Genomic DNA, 21,385 nt, shown 5'->3' on the forward strand with positions numbered 1-21,385 from the left:
GAATTGAATTGCAGCACTGTGCTACATATACTGCCACTGGTTTGGTACTTCAAGCCTGATCAGACCAGTTATGAGTATGACAAACCAGCAGGCTTTTAATCTCTGTAGAGTGTGCATATGAAAGTAAGCTAAACAAGCACTTGAATGTTCAGGGTTGATTTAATTGACTCTTAAAAAGAGCAATTGGACCCAATAAACAGAAACTATTTCCATTTAAATTGACAATAGATTATTCTAAATATCTAAATCTCCAGTGATCCCAGTTTTAAAAAGAAATAACAGCAATAATAACAAACCCAATGAAGGACACTTGGGTTCTGCTGCTTTCCTGTCATACTGGTCAGATAACTGCTGAGCCAGGAGTAAGGTAGCACTTTCTTAAAAATAACAGGGTTCTTGGTGATCTGCACTGATGATCACTCTGTATGAAGCTACAATGTTTGGACCATTATGATGAGAAAAAATAGTGGTAATTCACAAAAATGATGAAGTCCATCTGCCGGAGGCTAGCAGGTAGAGTGTGGGAAATCAATGGGTTGCAGACTTTCACATCCACACAGAGGAGGAGAAATAACAGATAAGCATGGTGTGTATGCTGCTGGCAGTGTGTTTGAGATAACTGTCATGCTGAAAATGAAGCTGTTGCCCATCAGATGCTTTCCAGATTATATTGCATGGTGGGTCAAAATCTGATGGCACTTTTCTGTGTTCATATTCCCATCAAATGTGGCACGATCTTCAACATCACTGGCTGAAATGCACCGACCACGACAGAGGCTTCGCTGTGTTTTACAGATGACTGTACCTCCGCCTTTTCTCTCTGGTCTCCTTCCTTCAGAATGGCTTCCTGACAGCCACCCTTCCAGTTAGACAGTTTCTGATGAGTCTTCAGTCAACAGTAGATGGCTCTATTAAGAATCTCTCAGGTCCTGTGTCAAGTCTTCACTGGATTTGTTTTGTGCTTGAATGATTTGTGGGTCAGTGTTAAGTTACTTAACAAACAAACAAACATTCCTCTAAAAATTGTAAGGTACAAGGTCTGGACTGAAAATGAGTAAAAAAAACTTTAAAAAAAAAAAGAAAAAAGCAGCCAATGTCTAAAGAAAATCTCTGAAAGACCTGCAAGACACAATTAAGTCTCTCTCCTCGGAAAGAAAATATAAAAAGGTGAGGGGGTGGCTCAAGACTTTTGCACAGTAATGTACATAGAGAACTCATAAAAAGTAAAAACATATGAAACGTTTTGTGTGTGTTTGTAATTAAAACAAATACGTTGCATTATCCCGATATTCGAGAGCGCCATCATCTGGCGACATCGGGACTGTTCTTACCAGGAGGTAATATCAATGTAATAAAAGCGTAGGTAAATAATAATCTTTTTAATCTATTTATTTCGTTATTTTGCGTGTTTGTTTCTGAGCATCTACAATTGTAAACCATTACAGCTGTTTTTCTTTTAAAACGAAAAGCTCGCGCTAGATGACGCCCCTAATGACGTCTTACGAAACGACAGCACTCGCGAAAGATCGTGATATCTCGTGAACTGAGAGTCGACCGAGGATGGAGGAAGAGGCTCGCAAGCTTCTCGCGGAGGGAATTAAAAAGAAATTAACCAGTCCCGGTAAAGGAGACTTATCGACCTTTCCCAATGGAACTAAGGTAAGGTGGGACCCAGCGACTGATCGGGTTCAATCCAGGCTTTAGTCTGAGTAACGCGACGAGGTACGTTAGCTAATGCTATCGGCGTTTATACCTTTGCTAACACTTTGGACTCGAGTCAGTCCGAGTCTTTGCTGTATCGGACGCTTCTGTGTACACACATCACCGACAAGCTAGAGTGTTTTGTCGATTTATGGTGATACAGTAGTAGACGGGGTTAGGATCGTTTTAGGCCTGGTTCGTTTCCCCCCCCCCTCCCTCTGTTTCATCTGATGGAAAGATAGGGGCGGGAACAGGACGGCCTGTGTTTGTAAATTCTGATTCGTCGAGCTCTCACGTCAGTCAATTTTTCATTTTTGTGATTGGTCACAGTGTGATACAACGCAGACCTTTACAGATATGTCATTTGGGGGTGCTAATTCTTCCTTCTTTTAGGTAATAACACCATTTCCCTTTTTATGATCAGGTGGTCTTTCACTACCGCACCAGCCTGTGTGAGGGCACCGTGCTGGATGACTCCAGAACCATGGGGGGCCGCAGTAAACCCATGGAGCTCATCCTGGGCAAAAAGTTTAAATTGGCTGTGTGGGAAAGACTGGTCATCACTATGAGAGAAGGAGAAGTTGCAGAATTTACCTGTGACACCAAGGTTGGTAAGCTGGTGATACTGGAATTGATTGGTTTAACAGTTCGTTCTTCCTCAGGGCTGATTGTATCTCTGTCTCATTCCTCAGCACACAGCACTTTATCCGCTTGTGTCCCAGTCCTTAAGAAACATCAGTGTTGGTAAGGACCCTCTGGAAGGCCAGAGGCACTGTTGTGGCATTGCCCAGATCCACTCGCACCACTCTCTGGGCCACAAGGACCTGGATCATCTCCAAGCCAATCCACAGCCACTTGTCTTTACTATCGAGCTGCTGGAGGTGAGCAGGAAGGAGAGCAACATCAATGGTGGTGCTGGGTTGGGTTCCAGTAATAGCACCAACACAGTACTTGAGTTTTTGTACATATATATTTTTGTATTTTCTTTATTGATTAGGCCATTAAAGATTGTGCTGTTAGTCCAAAGTGACACCTTAATTATGCTTGTTTGATCTTACCAGTAGTCCAAACTTAATAGAGCTTTTTTTTTTTTTATTCACAAAACGTCACCACAGCAGGTAGCTCTGCATGTTTGATTTGTCAGATTTTTAAATGTGAAGGATAATATTATTATTTTATTATCATTACGTTATCCATTAAGTAGATCAATGACTAAATGAGCTAAAAGGCAGCAGAATCTCACTTGTCAAAAGCTGGTACTGTAAAAATGTGTTATTAGAATAATTTTCAGTTAATTAGCTATAAATCAAATAGTTGTTTCAGCCTGTATTAACTTTGTATTAACTGTAAAGTTGTTTAATCTATATTATGAAATATTTTCAAGCTTTTCATGGGATCATGAAAAAGGAAAGAAAATACTAGTGAAAAATATATATTTTTCAAATTTCTTCCTCAGTAAATACACTCATTATATTCCATTAGTAGGTGCCAAATATACTAAATATACTTCATGTGTCTCTCTACCTGCCCAGGTTCTTCCTCCCGGGTCATTCCAGCTGGATGTGTGGGCCATGACGGATAAAGAGAAACTCAGTTTTGTGCCTCAGATCCACGAGGAGGGCAACAAGCTCTTCAAAGAAGGCCACATCAGTGAGGCCAGAGACAAATACTACAATGGCATCGCCTGCCTTAAAAACCTACAGATCAAGGTTGGGGGACAGTCATGCATTTTGTGCACTGATAACCATGGACACATTGCTGTCATACATTTCCTTCCTTGAATATGTTTTCAAGTGGAATTAAGATTTGTGTCTCTTGTCATTTTGTTAATACTTTGTGAAATCTTTTATTCAGGAGCAACCTGGAGATGAAAGTTGGTTAAAGTTGGACGGGATGATCACAACACTGCTTCTCAACTACTGTCAGTGCCTCTTGCTCGAGGGCCAGTATTACGAGGTCATCGAACACTGCTCGTCCCTTCTCTTCAAATACGAGAGTAAGGCTGCATGACTCAAATTTAGTTAGTTTGCACCAATTTCACTGCTGACGGATGACACCACTTAAACGTTAGCGCAGGGCTCTAGACGAACTTTTTGCCATGGGCGTACCGGTACGCCTAACTTTAAAAAGTTAGGCGTACCGGCACAAAAGTTAGGGGCACACAAATTTTATAATAATTGATATAATATAATGTGTTTTTCTGGATACACTGTGCTTTTTCAGCATTCAAAGATTGATGACACCGTGTCAGAGCACTGGCTATGAATTTCAGACGGATCAGGCCTTAACTTAACAGAAAAGTTAGCAATAGTTCTTTTCCTATTGCAGCTACATCCACTTCTGTCGTGCCTAGGCTGCTCACTAGGGCTGGGTATCATCACTGATTTCTATAATCCATTCGATTCCGGTTTTCAAAAAGACGTTATCACAGCGCGGAACGGACGCATCAGAATCGCTAAGCTCCGACAGCGTGTCCGTCTACGGGCCGTCGGGTGAGAAAGCCGAGAAAGACAGAGTTGATTCTGATGCGTCGGGTCGTTCTGTGTTTACGTCTTTGTGTGGAATCCGTGTACCTGCTCTCATTTGCTGTTTGGTTGTTGTTGAAATGGTTTTGTGAGCTTTAATCTGAGAATCTGGCGTTTCTGGCAAAACACAGTTATATTTAAAAGTCGATTCAGGATTTAATGAATTGATATCGCTTTATTCAAGCTACTCACCTCCCACTTCCACCTGCACTTTCAACTGGACCACGGCCAATCAGAGAGGTCCCGCCCCTTACTATCTCTGATAGGTTATTCCACGATAGGGGCAAAATGTGTGTCTGTTGTTGACCACAGGGAACGTTGCAGATTTTTTTTTTTTTTTTTTTTTTTTTTGCTACCTGAACAGTTGGTCGCACAGGTGCAACCAAATGGTTTTTTTTTTTTAGTCGCACCACTGAAAAATTTGGTCGCATTTGCGACCAAATTGGTCGCACTCAAGAGCCCTGTAGCGTCTTGCTTATAATACAGCATTAGTTGCTTTCTCCCTTTTGCCTTTCTGTGGCACATCATCGTTGCTAAGAAACTTGGTAAAATACATCTTTTAATCTTTTTTTTTTTTTTTTTTTTTAAACAAATGTGACTCTGTTAGAGTCAGTTTTGTCAAAGTTGTCGCAGATTGCATAACTTCAATTATTTACCCCTCTTACGCTTGACTCTGACACCGCCACAACTACTAGCCTCATCGTCAAAGATAAGTCGCACCTCCTGGCTTAGGTCTGGAGCTGGGTCAGTGGATCACCTGGTTCCACCTCGTGGCCACAGATGCAACCACGCATCGATGTCATGCCCATGTCCTCCGATCCACTCCGGGGTATTACACAGAAAGTTGAACAGACGCAGAAACCAGCCTGAACCTGACTGATCGTATCAGTTGTGGTTGTCGTATTAGTCTTGTTTTTTTTTTTTTCATTTCTATATTAAAATGGTAAAATACTGTTACTATTTTTGGCATTTATTCTTTACCATTTGGGAGTTTTATCACCAACACAAGGGTGCTCAGCATAATAAAATAAATCATTATACGTAGGTTATTTTACTTGTGACAGCTGATTGCTTCACAATTGCCCTCTGCACATACAAACACTAAACTATATCTCATGCCATACAAGTGAACTGTGCAGTTGTTCAGGGTTATTATGGCATGGAAAAGCGTCTCACTGTCATTAATATTATTGGACGCTGCTATTCTCGTTAGCTCATCCGTCCGAAGGATTGATGTGATGGCAAGGCACAAGAATTGCTCCTCCTGCTACTGTGGTAGTCAGATTTTAATAAAACGAGTGTTTTCGGGCCTCCTCGACTTCTCAGTGGATTTAAATTCTTGTTAGGTTTAGAAAAAACGTTCTTTCTGCATGTCACACATTACAATAATTTGCAAATTATGATGGATAACAAGCCAGTTGAGCTCCTATCTAATAATGATGTGTATGTGTTAGTCTCTGTAGAGAAATTACTCCTCTGCATTTAACCCATTCACCCAGTGAAGCAGTGGGCAGCCACCAGTGCAGCGCCCGAGGAGCAGTGGGTGGCTACAGTACCTTGCTCACGAGTACCTCAGGGTAGCCGTTCAGTGGATTCGACCCCTGACCTTCCAATCATGGGCAACCACTTTACCTACTGAGCTATCCCTGCCCTGTGTCACCAATGCTGTAGTTTGAATAGCTGTTCTTCCTCCTAACAGACAACGTAAAGGCCCTTTACAAGCGCGCTAAAGCCCACGCTGCTGTGTGGAACGAGACGGAGGCGCGAGCCGACTTCGCGAAGCTCTTGGAACTGGATCCTTCTCTGGGACCGTCTGTGGCCAAGGAGCTGAAAACCATGGAGGAGAGGATCCGCTCCAAACAGAAGGAGGAAAAGGGTCGCTACAAGGACCTGTTCAACTACAACACGCCACCAGCTACTGCCACTACAGTCAGTGCAGTTTGAGTTTTTCCTAATTGCACTGATCATATTCACAGGCCCGCAAGTGAGGAGCTTGTTTTGTAAGTAAGTCGTATTGTGTTTTAATGAAGCGTGTTATACTCCTTCCTTCTTGCAGGGTTGAAGTCTCGATGAGTTGGACTCGAGAGGATGCCTGTTAATTTCAAGATGGAGGAGAGAAACAGTCGGTGCGCTCGGCGTTTCACTTTTATTCCATCCAAGCCAAACACCCAGCCACGGGTCGATGCGCAAACAAAACTTGCATTGCAGCTTTAGTCCTCTAAATGTTAAATTAAGATTTTGATTTGAAAATGTTTATGTTGTAGCTGGAATTTAAAGTGAAAACCCAGTTTTTTTAGAGGACTGTAATGTAAGGCACAGCCATTAATTCAGTCTGTAATATTAATTTAAAGGAAGGTTTTTTTTTTTTCCATTTACCTTCTTAAAGGGAGCGTTTTCCTTTTAATGATCAACTTATCTGCAATTTGGGAGCCCATTACCAGGATCAAAATGATCAGAAAATCTTGTTTTTTTGGACAATCATGTATCTCATCTTTGCCTCGCACCCCCTTTCTATTATGGTCACAGCAGAATCACCATGACTACATGATACGTGGGCCATGAAACGTAACCTCTGCGACAATCTTATAAAACACTTTCATTGTCTTTGCTTTCTACTGTGTACTTATTTCACGTATGTACTAAATACTACCTTTATTTTTATGTCAAGATGTACTCTGCGCAAACTCACAGTATCTCATTCACTTGCTTAGAAAGAGCTACTCTACTGTTCATGTGAAGCAGTGCGTCATTTAGCCCAAGCTTGCCTGCAGTGACATGTTATTGAGGTTGTGATTGTGGAACTGTAAATAAATCTGTGTTTATCCTCAGCTTTGTGTTTTGTTAAATACGGCCTATAGAGCTGGATTTATTTAAAAAAAAAAATTTGGATGTTTTCTATCAATCAGAAGTCTTGAGTGAAAAAAAACAAACTGTCCTTGCTCTTTAAACGTTTTCTAGATTAAGGCCGTTGAGTTTAATTTCCTAAAAATAAAGAAATAAATCTGCCAAGTATGTTGTCAAAACACTATTTCCAAGGTCAATAAACATTTCAACTACTTTTATAAAAACAAAAAACACTCCATTCAAAGATGTTGAGTCACATTTGTTTGATAAAACCTACTGTAACATCTTAAAAACCTAAAAAGCATTTTACAGTTTTTTTGTGATTTTTTTTTTTTTATTTATACATACCGAATCTCAAAAATCTGGTTTACAAAATTTCCATACTAACAAACTGACATGAGATATACAGAGTTCTTGGGAATGAGAAACATCCGATGTGTGTTTACAAAATATGGAAAACAAAACAAGGGTGAAAGGAACAGGAGGATATTCAAGATGTACAGAATAACAGAAAATGCTCATGGGTTGAAAACTGGATGTTCAAAATCGACACAGGAGCACTGGTGCAGTGGGGACATCTTTTAAAAAAGTCAACTTTCTTGGTCAAATCCCATTGTTGAACAAATATAAACATTCCCATCCACTTTGATATCCCCAGCTTGACCTAAAAATGTGCTGAAATTCCCCACATTTTTAAAATAGATATAAAATTTTCTGTTTGCGTACGCCCAACGAGTTGCAGAAAGTTTGTCTTTACCAAAATGGGCGAGGGGGAAATGCTGTGAACAGATACAAGGGGGCATAATGCACCTCTAAAAAGCCAGTGGAAAGAGGAAGGATTTAATTTATAATAACAAAAAAAAAAAAAAAGGTTATAAAACATCGAATGGGGATCACGATGTGGGCAGGTGTCACAGGAAAAACAGTGCCAGGTGGAGGGATTTGTCCAAAAGGTTATGTGCGGGCGCTTCTCTCCGTCTCTGCAAGACACTCCCTGACCAGTGCACGGGCATGGATTATACCTGTATGACACAAACACAAGGCAAGTTTACAAAAAAATAAAGAAATTTAAAAAAACCTCAAATACAACAAACGCAACAGTCATTACTGCCAAGTTAGAGGTCTCTCATTAACCAAGAAAACTGAGTTGATTTAACCCATAAAAGTATTTCAAAGAAGACCCGCTAATGTTGTTTTCTTACCTAATTAGTGAAAAGTTGCTGTCATTTCATATTCCAGCTATACCTCAAAAACACTTTTTGGCTATCATGCCATTTAAAATTTTAACTTTCCTTTTATACTTTTAATAAAATTCTAGTTTTTGTGTTTTTACCCCAAACTTCCTGCATTTGTTTCCTATGGAATTACCCTATATTCTTACAAAGTGTGAGTGTCAGGAATATATTTTTGTGGACCACAAAGAGTGCAACCACTTAGGTTATTTTACACAACAAGAACTAACACACAGTTTATCCCCAGTGATTGTGTCACTGTAGACAAACGCTTGTGCCATTCACGGGAAGGTTCAGATTTTTACAATATAATCCAAACAAGCCCGTCGAGTATGGCCTAAAGATCTTCTTGGTTTGTGATGCACAAATCTGGACTCAACAAAATGGTGGATGAAAATACCAGAGAAGGGAAAAAAAGCACAACTGATCCTGTTCTACAATAAGACCAAAGGAGGTGTAGATACTGTGGATACACAAGACTTCTGGAATGATGCATTTTGGACACACAAGACTAAAGTGGAGATATTCTGGGTAATGCACAGCACAACACAAATCAAACACAGCATATCAGCACAAACATCTGTCTTGAACTATCAGAGTGGTGGAGGTACAGAACAAATCCCTGCAAACTTCAATGAACTGAAGCAGCTTTGTAAAGAAGAGTGGGATCATTACTCCAAAGATATGAAACTCAGCCATACAGAAAATGAGAACTTATTTTTAGTTATTACTGCTAAATGTACACAAGCTACCAAATAATAGAGTGTACTTATAGTTTCACAGGACTGCACAGTCATGTGACAAACCTTATCTTTTAAATGCATGTATGCAACTCAGTTTCACTAAATTCTTCACTGTGCCCCACACTTTGACAAATGTGTCTTAGTGGATAACTGACTGTGATAACTTCCAGCTGTCATGGGGGGCTTTACCTGGCAAATTTCTTATAAATGTGTTTATTGGGCTTTAAGTCTTCAGCTGGAGTCAGAGACAATTTTCTTTATATAAAAGGATAATAACAGAGCACTGTTACTGCAGCTAGTAAATAAGCATTTTCAGAATAAGCTGTGTGAAATCCACATTCACCAAAGAGCTAAGGCAAGTGAACAGTTCACCAGTCTTCCTCTGATTCCATTTGCATAATAGATGCATTTAAAAAAACAAAAAACTTCACCCCACCCCCCAAACACCGAAACAACAACAACAATGATCTGAATCCTACTGACATGCACTTTTGACTACTAAAACATACCTCTCTTTAGCCTCTCCATAGCGCTCTTGCTCCCTGCGTACGTGGGCCTGATCTCACGGCTCATCTCCTCAATGACAGACAGGAGCTCACTGTAGGTGGACCCTTGGGACACTTTCACAGGCTGTTTGGGAAAGTAGTAAAAAACGTTAGTCATGTCACAGTTCCACATACACACCAGACATGAATGAAAAAATGTAGATTTTTTTTCTTTTTTTGTAGAATGACATGAAAAATATGTTTGCTTTTTACAGCAGATGTAACAACAATGTTCCCTGTAATTTTTCATGTGTCTGAGCGAACACACAAACTCCCTGAGCGGACCCTTGGACCACTGTGAGCAACAGCAGACTTGTGCACTGTGATCACGCCAGCATCGAATCCATCCAAGTTACATGGTTTATTAAAATAATCAAATTACAGCATTTACATTTATGTTAGACTACTTTTAATTAACTGCTTTAGCCCACTTACAATGAAAATTTAAAAGAAATCTTGTTCATGACCTGTGTAGTATGTTAACACTATTGGAAGTACAAATAACTTGAACTCCAATTTTGAAAACACAACTTTATTTTTTTTATAAAGCTCTGACTTTTATTATGAGTCTGAGTCTGTGGTCTGGGTGAGAGTCCTGTAACTCTCTGTCTGCAAAATACAGTATATAAAGACCAATGCTGGGCAATTAATTATATAGTTACTTCTTCAAAAAAGTAACTGAGTTTTGCAAACAACAAAGTTTTTTGCAGCTGTTTACCTAAAAGGTTTTTTTTAAACAAACATTTCACACTATTTACAGAACAATCAGGTGTTCTGCATCAAATCTGATGCCACACAAATTATTTGTGCCACCAAGAAAATAATTTCTGTCCACTATGATAAAGGAGAACATCAAAAGCCTGATACCTGCAGGCCTGACAACAGGAGATGCATCACTCCTGTAACACCTGTAACATTTAGTTCTGACACACACAACAAAACTATTGAATACACTACACACTAACTACACAAGATTTGCGCTAAATGTCCCAAATCACTCACATCTCAAAACCGCCGTAACTTCTAAAACTTCCTCCCGTTTCTTTACAACTAAATGCCATGTTTTGATTGCTCGACATGGTACATTTTTCGACCAATAGGAAAGAGTGGGGGTGTTTTGGTTTTGTCTTTGCTAACAGGCGGAGATTGCGTTCGAGCATTTTCCTTATAAAACGCTGTTTTTACTGTTTCAGGAAGGAAGAAAGAAAACCAAACATTGTATATTTCTTTTTTTATCACAACTCTGGTTTCACATGACCTATCAACACAATTTAAAAAGTGGTATAAAGTCCAGACTTTTTCCCGTCTGTCCTGCTCACATCTCCAATGGTTGTACACGTTGTCATTAATGTGGCTTCACTCCACATCAGCCACGCCGCTTTGCTGGCTAAAACACCAGTGTCGGCACAGAAGGATGCTGTCATAGCTTGTCAACGACGTTGATTAGCTGCGTATATACGAATGTGAATCGCATCATTGGCTGGACTATGGGATAAGGTGGCATCGTTCTAATCCCATAGGGGAGCAGCCAGTCACTCACTGACTAACACTATAAAACAGAATTGTTAACGTATTTACTTTAATTTCAATTCAGGTAAGGATTTTTTTTGTGCGCAATGCAGATTTTTTCTGCACAGAGACTGTGCCAGCTGTGCGCAATTGCGCACGCGCGCAGCTTAGAGGGAACATTGTGTAACAATGATGAAATAATTATAATACTGCAATGATGTAGTATTGTAGTGTTCAAGTATTCACTGTCTCATCTAACAATAATGTAACTGCTCCCATGTCCTCTCAGAACTCTTTTGAAATCAAGTTCCCTTCAGTGGTTTCAATTTATGCTAATGAAACATGCTTCAGTCAAACCGTGACCGCCTTCCACTGCCAACAATATTTACTGTACTTAATCAATATAGCACTAATAAGTAGTGCAGAAAGGCACATTTTTTTCTACTACCTTAGAGGGTGACTTTACTGATAGACATTTCTATAGTATCTTCTTGTATGTTGTAATGCTTTAACTTAACTTACTTAAACTTAACTGTTTAACTCCTAATGCTTCACTTTTTGCTGGATGTATGGGAACAAAAACAAACTTCTGTGCAGCTTCAAATAAAGCAGATTTTATCACGCCTTTCAGAAATAATTCAGTAACAGTAAAGAGGTGAATTTAATCAAACCCCAGGCTGGGACATGAGTGTGAAAAGTATGTGAATACACAAGTTGTTGTTTTTTTTAATTTATTTACTCAGTTAAGGTCCAGTATTGACATAATCAGAGTGGTTGAAAATCCATGTTTGGTGACCTATGCTTCAGTAAAAACATGACAACTCTTTACTAAAGCAGTCTGTATTCAAGTATCAGAGCAATTAAATTGTTGTTGTACCTGAACAAAGCCCATGGAGGGCGGGCCAAAGTCACTGAAGGCTGGCCTGAAGTTGGACGACGATGGAAGAGAGGGAGAGGGCACAGAAGACCCTGGCCAGAAGGAGAGAAGAGATAGAACACATTAAAGGCTGAACCTAAAACACAAGCAATTTTGTTTCAAATGTAAAATCTTAAAAAATAGTTTAATAATACTATTATGCTGTATTGTTAATGACTGATAAAATATTGTGTGGGGCAGCACTGGTTTATGAAGGCAATGGGACTGTTGAACATAGTCACAGTGTGAACTGTTTTATACATACACACCACAGGAAACTGACAACATGCTAATAACGGCACTGCACAACATTAAAGCTGGTCCTAAAGTACCTGGTGGAGTGTGGTTGGAGCCAGATGGTGCAGGAGCAATGGGTTTGTAACTCATGGCGATTTCAGCAGGCAGCTCCCCGTACGACGTGCCGCTTCCTTCAGTCCCGTCAACCCGATACTTATACAGCTTTACAGGTGATGATGAGCTCCTAAGAGCTAATGCATAAAGATACACAGAAACACAAATGCAATTCAATCCATGAATAGAAGGAAGCAAAGGAAGCTGTGAATCAGAATAATCAGGAATCACCATCAACAAAAGTCGGAGAGGAAATGAGCACAATTGACCTTTCTTTAACAGCAGTAGCAAGACTTGTCAGCCTGGATGTGTTTGGGAGCAACACAAGCATTTTTTATGTAAAAAAAACGGAGCACGTTTGCCTTAGGTCACACATTACACAACAAAATTTATGACCTGTCAGTGGAAACGTTTCTCATTCAGGTTGCTTTTGCAGCAGAGAGATGAGAAAACCGACAGGAAACCAAGGTCCTCACTGCGGACATTTTATACTCTGTGCTAAAATGACGCCTTTTCTTAGGTTCAACTTTAACATTTGAACTTTATGGCAAAAATTAACAGGCTTGAATTCAGAAAAGATCATTATGCTGTATTACATGATCATTACTGCTGTAGTCACATTTACTTCTGATCAGACATTCGCAGAGCACTTGTTTTGTACATCCCCATGTCCTCTATATATATATATAAATATTAAACCTTATACTGCCCCATTAATTATAGCAAAGTTATTGTGAAAAATTTAAAAAAAAAAGTTAACTCATTCACAGGGGACCAGGTGGATTTCAATGATTTTAGCTGACCCATGATAGTAACTTGCACTGTATGGGAAAGTACATTAAATCTTCCCATTCAGTCACAAAACAACAAGTGCCATTAAAAACATACCCATGCTCGTGTTCAACCAAATGAGCTTTCACAGGTCATCTAAGAGTCCGCTGGACTCTAATTTAACAATTTGCAGCAAAAACATCGTAATTACAATACAAGTTCCCTAATCTGTCAATGGTACTCTGACTGCAGAGAACCATAGCTTAATATCAGACTACACTGAATGTGTCAACCTGTGAACTGTACTTGTTTTGTGTTTTAAGCCGCCTCTAATGAAGCTTTTCATAGGCTGGGTGAGTGTGAATGTGGTCACTCAAAGTCGCACGAGGGGAGCCCAGAGGTGCTCAATGAAACAAAAGCTGACGTTAGCATTTACATAAAGCTGCCAAGCTAACTACTACTTGGTAACGTTAGCCGGATTAGCTTGCTTTTGCCGGTTACCACAAAAACATAAGTAAACCCCAACCAAACAGGCTTACCGTTTACATTCTAATACAGACAGCGACTATTAATAGCGTTAAACTAAACTTGTGACCACCGATGACACCTGAAACGATACAAAAAAGTGGCAATTTTGTACCTTTTTAGGGAGACGTGAAATCCTCTGTGGGACGCGAGCTCTGACTCTTCCTCAGTGACTGAGTCTGCGCAGACGAGGGGGCTGTTTTTTCTTTTTTCTTTTTAATCTTTACAGCGATTTGATTGGTCGGTTTACATGTGACATATGTCCTAAATGTTTTCGTCGCCAGAAACTACTACCGCGCCAAACCCGCGTCATACGTAGGGAAAATGAAAATACGAACGCTGAAACAAATGGCAGATATAGTTATAGATAAATACATTACGATATTTAGGAGAGAAATTCTTTCCCATTTACATAATAATTATAAAGTCTAGAAGAACTTTTAGACTTTGAAACATGTCTGAATAGTTAATATGAAATGGGAACATTTTACCCCTTGATGTACCTTCATTTTTCTGTTTTCACTCCCACATTTTAAATTTAAATATATATTTGCGTAACTTGATTGAATGCTTTACTCATGATAAAAAATTGTTCCCATTAATACTTTATTACATAGGTAATTACAATTCATGCGAGGGCATAGATAGATAGATAGATAGATAGATAGATAGATAGATAGATAGATAGATAGATAGATAGATAGATAGATAGATAGATAGATAGATAGATAGATAGATAGATAGATAGATAGATAGATAGATAGTCAAGGCTGAGAAGGTCTGGACATGTGCAGAGGGATAATGGATATACTGGACAAGGGATGTAGAAGGAGAGAAAGGGAAAGATCAGAGGGTTGATGTGAAAGAGAAGAATGCAAGGGACAGGGTGAGATGGAGGCAGTTGAGGCGCTGCAGTGACCCCTTAAATGGAGCAGCCAAAGAAGAAGAATAGGATCACAAAAGATGTCCTTTTTGCAGTACTTCAGCATGTTTACATGTTACACATTTCAATGTTTTTTTTCCTCGCTACCTAGCCTGACCTGTCTCCCCAATGTGATGTTTGTGTATTGCATGTACGGTCGGCAAGGTCGGTCATCTTCGGGAAAAAGACCTGCAACTGACAAATAAAGGCTATCTCATCTCTCATCTCACATTTCCTGTAGTAAAGCAGCGGTCCCCAACCTTTTTTTTGCGCCACGGACCAGTTTATGCCCGACAATATTTTCATGGACCGGTCTTTAAGGTGTCGCGGATAAATACAACAAAATAAAACTAGTACCGGTACCGAAAAAAAGAAAATTTATTCATAGCACACGTGAAAAGACCAAGGAAAACCAAGTAAACGATAAAAACGATAACAAAATAACGCTGAAAATTGATAAAAACCCTGAAAACTATACATTTCACACCTGAGCCTCAACTCTCGCGGCCCGGTACCAAACGACTCATGGACCGCTACCGGTCCGAGGCCCGGGGGTTGGGGACCGCTGTAGTAAAGTACCAACATTCGAGTTTAAATACACTGAGCTGAGCTTATGATAACTGTATGATGTTAAGTTTTCATGTTGATGATGTTAAGTCCTAATATGCTGTAATAGTTCTCAGATAAACTCGGTGGAATAAAAAAAAAGAGAAATATTCCCTCTTAAATACGGGAGCTGGAGTATAAAGTCAAAATACTAAGGTAAACTACAAGGACCTTAGAAGAGGTATAATAATTCAACAGGTTATTTATTTAATTTACATTACCTGAGGTGGTGGAACTATTCTAGTTTAGCATACAGATTTAGCCTCATCTGCTCCAAAAGAGTGAACAGACAACTATGATTTTGTGGAGATGCAATGTCATCATGCCCCTGCTGTAACATTATGACCCTTTGAAGTACTGGAATCAAACACTGTAGCACAAAAAGACCCATTTGCACTTCTGCATCATTATATTTTGGTACAGGTGGGAGATGTATTTATGGATGGAAAAGAGATCACTTTAACCTGCTCCAAATAAATCACCTATCATCTTAATTGCTGTTTTGACAATGCACTTGTTTGCAGTGTGAAAATGATTTTTGCTCATTTGCAGCAAGGCTTTACTGTCTGCAATGACAGACATTATTAAAGTATCATTACAAAAGATTGCACATTGTGTAAATTGTAAATAGAAAACACAATAATTATTTGCTAATTAGTAACATATTCAATGTATCTGAAAACACAAAGTACCAAGACAACATTGCAAATACTTGCAAATACTTGAAACCTTGTATTTTCTTGCTTTTAGAAAGAGATTTTTTAATTTATTTTAATTTATTTTTTGCCATCAGAATTGTTGTCTAAAGGCAAAGAAAGATGCCCAACGGATTTACTTTACCAAACTGACCATCCCAGCCTTGCCGTAATGGTCCATTTGATTCACCTTTTATTGTTTATTTTATTTTCACTTGCTGAATACGGGACAGACTTGACTGGGGGAAAGAAGGGGAGAAAGAAAGAGGGAAAGAGAAACAGCTGAGAAGAGGGACGGGGGAGAAGGGCAAAAGACAAAAACCAACAGAATGGGCAGAAAAAAGAAAAAAAAAGAAGAAAAAAAATGCATCTATCGATCACCTGTTGAGAAAGAAAAAAGAAAACAAGCAGAAGAGAACAAGAGTAATAGAATAAACAGCATCACAATGATATATGGGAATATGACAGTAAATACTAAATATTAAACATTATTGTGCAGCACATAAGATCAACAGAACACAGTGTGCTTTGAGGTAGGAGCCAAAAAGGGTGTAGTTTGTGGGTGTGATCACCACCACCAACGCACCGACACCTGAGGGAGTCCGCCACTGGCAGGGGAAGTGGTGGTGGGGGGAGATAGGCCTCCAAACCTTGGAGGGCCTGAGATGTCCCCAGAAAGGTGGCGTCTGATACCCAACCTGATATATAGACACAGACATACAGGCACACACAGACACAAACATCCATTCCCCCCCTCATGCTCTCATATGCACTTACTCCACACTCAACCAACGTGGAGACAGACATAAAGAGACGCTGTACACACGATCACACTCCCCAAGCGTACTCTACGAACCGGGTCTAGGTACCCTTGCCCCTGGAGGGGGAACTGCACCCAGACCCAGGTGGTGTTACCCTTTTCCCTGCGGTGGGGGGAGGCAGACCGCCCCGACTCCGCAGCAGCAGGGAGGCCCCACACTCCAGACCGCAGTCGGACGGCCAACTCCTCCTCCTAGCCCCCCCGCTCCAGCAGGCCGCAGAGAACGGGGGTGAGAGAAGACTCCAAACCTCCCTCCACCCGCTCATTGTAGTGTGGATGCATGTGTGTTCTAAGGTGCATTTAAAACCCAGGAGGGCATGGAGCTACCTGCCAGAGAGCAGCAGGTAAGCGCATAGTCCCTCCTGCTAGCCCTCAATGTCTACGTGTATTTAAAATTGAGAGGTGGGCAACGACGCCAGGGGTGAGGTGTACACCTTGATGGACCAAACTATGACCCCCCACCCCCACTAGGTGATGGAGCTGATCAAAGGAGCCCAGAGCAATCGATCTCATGTGGAGAGCAGTTTCTGTATCAAGACTAATGTAATCTAATAGATAATTTCTATATTGGTTAGAATTAAGATTATTTTTATTTTTCCAGTTCATGAGGACTGTTTTCTTGGCTATGCATAGGGCAGTGAAAACCATATGGGCGATATTCTTTTTTGAAGTGACATTATCTAAGCTGCCCAACAAACACACAAAGGGGGAAGTTGGAATGTTACATTTCAGACACTTTGATAAGTCTTCACATATCTCGCGCCAAAACTTCTGAACTGGTGGACAGAACCAAAGAGCGTGGATATAATTGTCCGGTGAATTGGTTTGGCAGTGTGAGCAGTTGTTGGTAGACGTAAAGCCCATCTTGAACATTTTTTGAACAGATTTTTTAATTTAATGGCACCAACACATTTCCAGAAGGCCGGGAGCATTGTGTTGCATTGCGCTGCATCTCATCTTCTTTTAACAACGCTGTAACCCTTTCAGAACTGAAAGGATCATTTACTGTTCTTTTGAAAAGAAAGAGAATTGTTTTTCCATTCTTGCTTGATAAGCAGTACTGTTCAGCTTCTGAGCAGCGCCTCTGTGACATATTTTTCAAATCATAGGTGTTTTGCTGAAACACGCAACACGAGTAAAAAATGCTGTCTAGATTGCAGTATATCTGGATGCAAACTCTTAAGGCTACATATACAGGAATATGAAAAAGAAAGTGTCTAAAATACTTTATCCAGTCCTGTTAAAAACTAAGTACACGTTTACTTCTTTCCATAGGTAGTAAGTGCATAAGTAGCAGCTAGGTGCCGATAATCAAATTCACTTGATTAATTGATCATCAACAAGTATGACCAGCTCTGTCAAAACAGAAGTTTGGGCAGCTTGATGACAGCAATGTCAGTCATATTTATCAATTTTTCCCTATTGGTCACTTTGGATTGATGCCTGTGTCAGAAGTCTCTTCCTGTCTAATGAGGGTTCTTCCTCCTTAATATCGCTACCTTTCTACTGCTCAGAGGGGATCATCTAATTCTAAGGCAGGCAAAAGATTTTCCCAAGTGGCCACATGTGAACATCGAACTGTAGTGAAAGGCTGCACCAATAAGCTGAAGTTCATTCAGCTCAGTGTTAAATTTATCTCTTTGTAAGCTTATCGGAGTTGCCCTCCACAACAGTCCCAGGAAATATTAATTGGCCACCAATGATCTGAGTTCTGTCTTATACGTTGGGTCTTTAACTTGCTATTTCATGCATTTTAATGACACTTCCTCTCTGACAGGCACGTGCAGAGGGGGGGGGGGCTTGAGCACCCGCCCCTTTCCTGATGGGTGCCCAAAGTGCCCTTTTGTTGAGGCAACTTTTTTTTTTTTAATTATTATTATTTTTTTTTTATGTGTGCGTGCGAAGTCCTGTCTGTGCCCCTCAACAATAATATTTAACTATTAATCACAGTTTTGCTAAATAAAAGGATCTGGCTTGCATCAGTCACATGATCACTATTAACCAATGATCGCCCTTGACGGCAGAACGCGCTGGTTACGAGCCGGGAACGAGCTCACAAAGAGCACGCGCATTTGTTGCGGTCCGGAGCTGTAGGAGAAACACAAGTTAACTCAGAGACACAGACTGATTCACAGACAGAGCCTAAATTATTTCTCACAGTTTTTTGTGTCCTTATGGTTCCAAGCGCTGTCACCAATCTTTGCATTTTGTTAATATCTCATGATACTTGTTTAATCAGCTACCATCTCTCCTATGGACTTTTTAATGTCTAGAGTCTCAGATCAACACAGCCCTGCCCTCCAGCACTATCAGCAGCAGGAGCAGCAGAAACCCCTCAACAGCAACATTGTACTGTGGCTGTAGCTCAGGTGGCAGAGCAGGTCAACCACTAATCAGAAGGTCGGTGGTTTGATCCCAGGCTGCCTCCAGGATGCCAAATATCCTTGGGCAAGATACTAACGCCAGCTTTGCAGCCTCTGCAGCAGAGGGTGGATTATGCTCTTTTACCCACACCTGCAACTCAGGAGATAGCATTCGTAAATATTGCTCAAGGATGATGATTTCCCCAATGTCCTGAACGGTTTTATCTTCAGGGTGGACCCATTTTACATAAAGCTCCTTCAGCCGTGCATACAACTCTTTAGGGCTTTCTGCAGGGTTTACATCAAGAGATCGAAATCTCTGCCTATAGGTCTCAGGATTGATATCATATTTATAAAGAATAGCTGCCTTAACCTTGTCATAATTCAAAAAATCATCAACATCCATATGTACATATGCACCTCTTGCTTTGCCCGTAAGCAGCGGTACAAGGTGAAAAACCCAATCATGTCTCTGCCACCGACAGGCCATTGCAATGCGTTCGAAGGTAATCAAAAAATGTTCAATATCATCCTCGTTGGTGAGTTTTTGTAACTTAGGCTCCAGAAAATGGGACTGACCTGATGAACCAGTAACTGATATACCAAGACCAGCTTGAGGAAGAATGTCATCATCTAGAGATTCTGGATCAGGTGATTCAGCTGCCTGACCTTCAGGCACTGGAGAAGTGCGGGCTTGTGCTTCTACCTGTAACAACTGAAACTGGTGTTGAAGTGCTTTAAAACGTTGTTCTTGCTTTGCACTTTCCTCCTTCTGTTTAGCCTCTCTGGCCTCCTGCTGGCCCATATGTGAACGGAGAAGAGAGATCAGATCCGATATCGTTGGCTCCCTACCTTGGCCCTCAGTGCTGTCTACCCCTCCAGAAGCTCCATTCTCCTCCTGTTCTGCATCGACTTGTCCTTCTGAGCCCATTTGCTGGCTTGGTACATCTCCTCGGACTACTCTCCCACTCCTTGCTCCTCTCTGCATGGTTTGATAAGGAGTGGGGAGAAAAAAAAAAAACCCTGAAACTTTTATCTCATGCAAATAGTCATTTGCATGCAAGACAGTCCCATTGTTGTTCAATAAATGTGCCTTGTGAAAATAATTTTCTATTCTGTTGTAATGCATCAAACGTGTCTTTTGAATAATTTGATTAGCTAATTATCTTATTCACTAGTTATCTGGTTCATCATTTGGTTTTTAATTGTGTAGTGTATATAGCCTTTGTGTCTCAGATTCTATCATTGTATCCTGATATGAAATATTGTGATGATGCTAATTCTGAATGTTGGTTGTTGTGGAAATGGTTATTAAATAAACTAATCTTAAATCTCAAAAAAAAAAAAACCCCAAAAAAAACAACTGTGCCTTTTTTGTGTGTATGTGTATTTTTTTTAAACTGGCTGTATCCCACTGCTGCCACCAATTGTCATGATCCAAGCAGCCAGGAACACACAGGCACAAATGTAATCTTCAAAAAAATGGGTTTTATTATACCCCCAAAAAGGACAAGATGATTACAAAAATTCAAAATAACAAAAAATAAAGTTTTTAAGAACCAAGTGGGCCCATAAAAGAGGTTAACTTAACAGACCGCCACTCAAAAGCCATTTAACAAAAACATAACTCAACAAACTGACCTGCCCAAATGAGAAACAGCTCCAGTTATATAGCAAATGAATAAACCATTATATACACCAAAGGTGAAAACTAAAGAGATAACAGCTAACCATCATTCAAGAAGAACCCCATTCCCCCTGCATGATCACAATAGATGGTCCAGTCCACTTTATTGGCTTCTGCATTTAAACCAGCTCCACCCTCAGCCTCCTCTTTCAGCCAAACCAGGAAGGACTGGAGCGGAGGTCAGGTAACTAAGTATCTCAGTTGTGTGGTTGCATGCATCCATCACAATTATATACAGAGATTTATGGTACTGCAAACTTCCTGGTTTTCATTCAGAGCCAGAGTCCTAGCAGGCTTTCATTGCATTCAGATAAACAGCCTGTCTGGAGAGCAAAAGAATGATTGCATTTGCCAAAATGAAATCCCATAGCCATTATCAGATGAAAGCGCAGCCTTTTATTAGCTTTTTAAAAATTGTTGCATATTAAAAAAACAACAACACATGACACAGGAAGTTTTGAGCTGGATATCCCTTATCTGGATTTCCTGGATACACTGAAAACTCTGAAATATCTTTCAGCAGATGATTAGTCAAAAGACTTTAAAAATAAATAAATAAATAAATATCAAATATTACGGTTCAGATTTCATAACTTGTTTGTGTATTTTTCTGTTGCTAAAAACAAGCAA

General features: G+C 40.2%; 3 protein-coding genes across 3 annotated transcripts in view; 2 read left to right on the forward strand and 1 right to left on the reverse strand.

The window, feature by feature from the left end:
- LOC146707787 (serine/threonine-protein kinase pim-2-like) overlaps window positions 1–21,385 on the forward strand; it is a 174,938-nt gene that overhangs the window by 122,261 nt on the left and 31,292 nt on the right. The window lies entirely within an intron of this gene.
- On the forward strand, window positions 1,510–7,054 carry aip (aryl hydrocarbon receptor interacting protein). Its single transcript, XM_085459306.1, has 7 exons — window positions 1,510–1,659; window positions 2,126–2,308; window positions 2,394–2,582; window positions 3,234–3,410; window positions 3,556–3,697; window positions 5,926–6,155; window positions 6,283–7,054. The coding sequence occupies exons 1-7, from the start codon at window positions 1,561–1,563 to the stop codon at window positions 6,286–6,288; spliced, it is 1,026 nt and encodes a 341-aa protein (XP_085315432.1). The 5' UTR covers window positions 1,510–1,560; the 3' UTR covers window positions 6,289–7,054.
- cdk2ap2 (cyclin dependent kinase 2 associated protein 2) overlaps window positions 7,102–21,385 on the reverse strand; it is a 44,238-nt gene continuing 29,954 nt past the window's right edge. Inside the window, exons 2-6 of the mRNA XM_085459309.1 lie at window positions 19,921–20,050; window positions 12,348–12,503; window positions 11,977–12,068; window positions 9,555–9,675; window positions 7,102–8,092 (exon numbers count right to left, since the gene is read on the reverse strand). Coding sequence (XP_085315435.1) covers window positions 8,025–8,092; window positions 9,555–9,675; window positions 11,977–12,068; window positions 12,348–12,503; window positions 19,921–19,999 — 516 coding nt within the window. The 5' untranslated portion in view covers window positions 20,000–20,050 and the 3' untranslated portion in view covers window positions 7,102–8,024. The remainder of the gene's footprint in view (window positions 8,093–9,554; window positions 9,676–11,976; window positions 12,069–12,347; window positions 12,504–19,920; window positions 20,051–21,385) is intronic.

Source organism: Copadichromis virginalis, linkage group LG6 (assembly GCF_057382275.1).
Source record: "Copadichromis virginalis isolate Kocher_CV1m ecotype Utaka linkage group LG6, C_Virginalis_male_GT1.1, whole genome shotgun sequence".
In the NCBI taxonomy this organism is placed as follows: Eukaryota; Metazoa; Chordata; class Actinopteri; order Cichliformes; family Cichlidae; genus Copadichromis; species Copadichromis virginalis.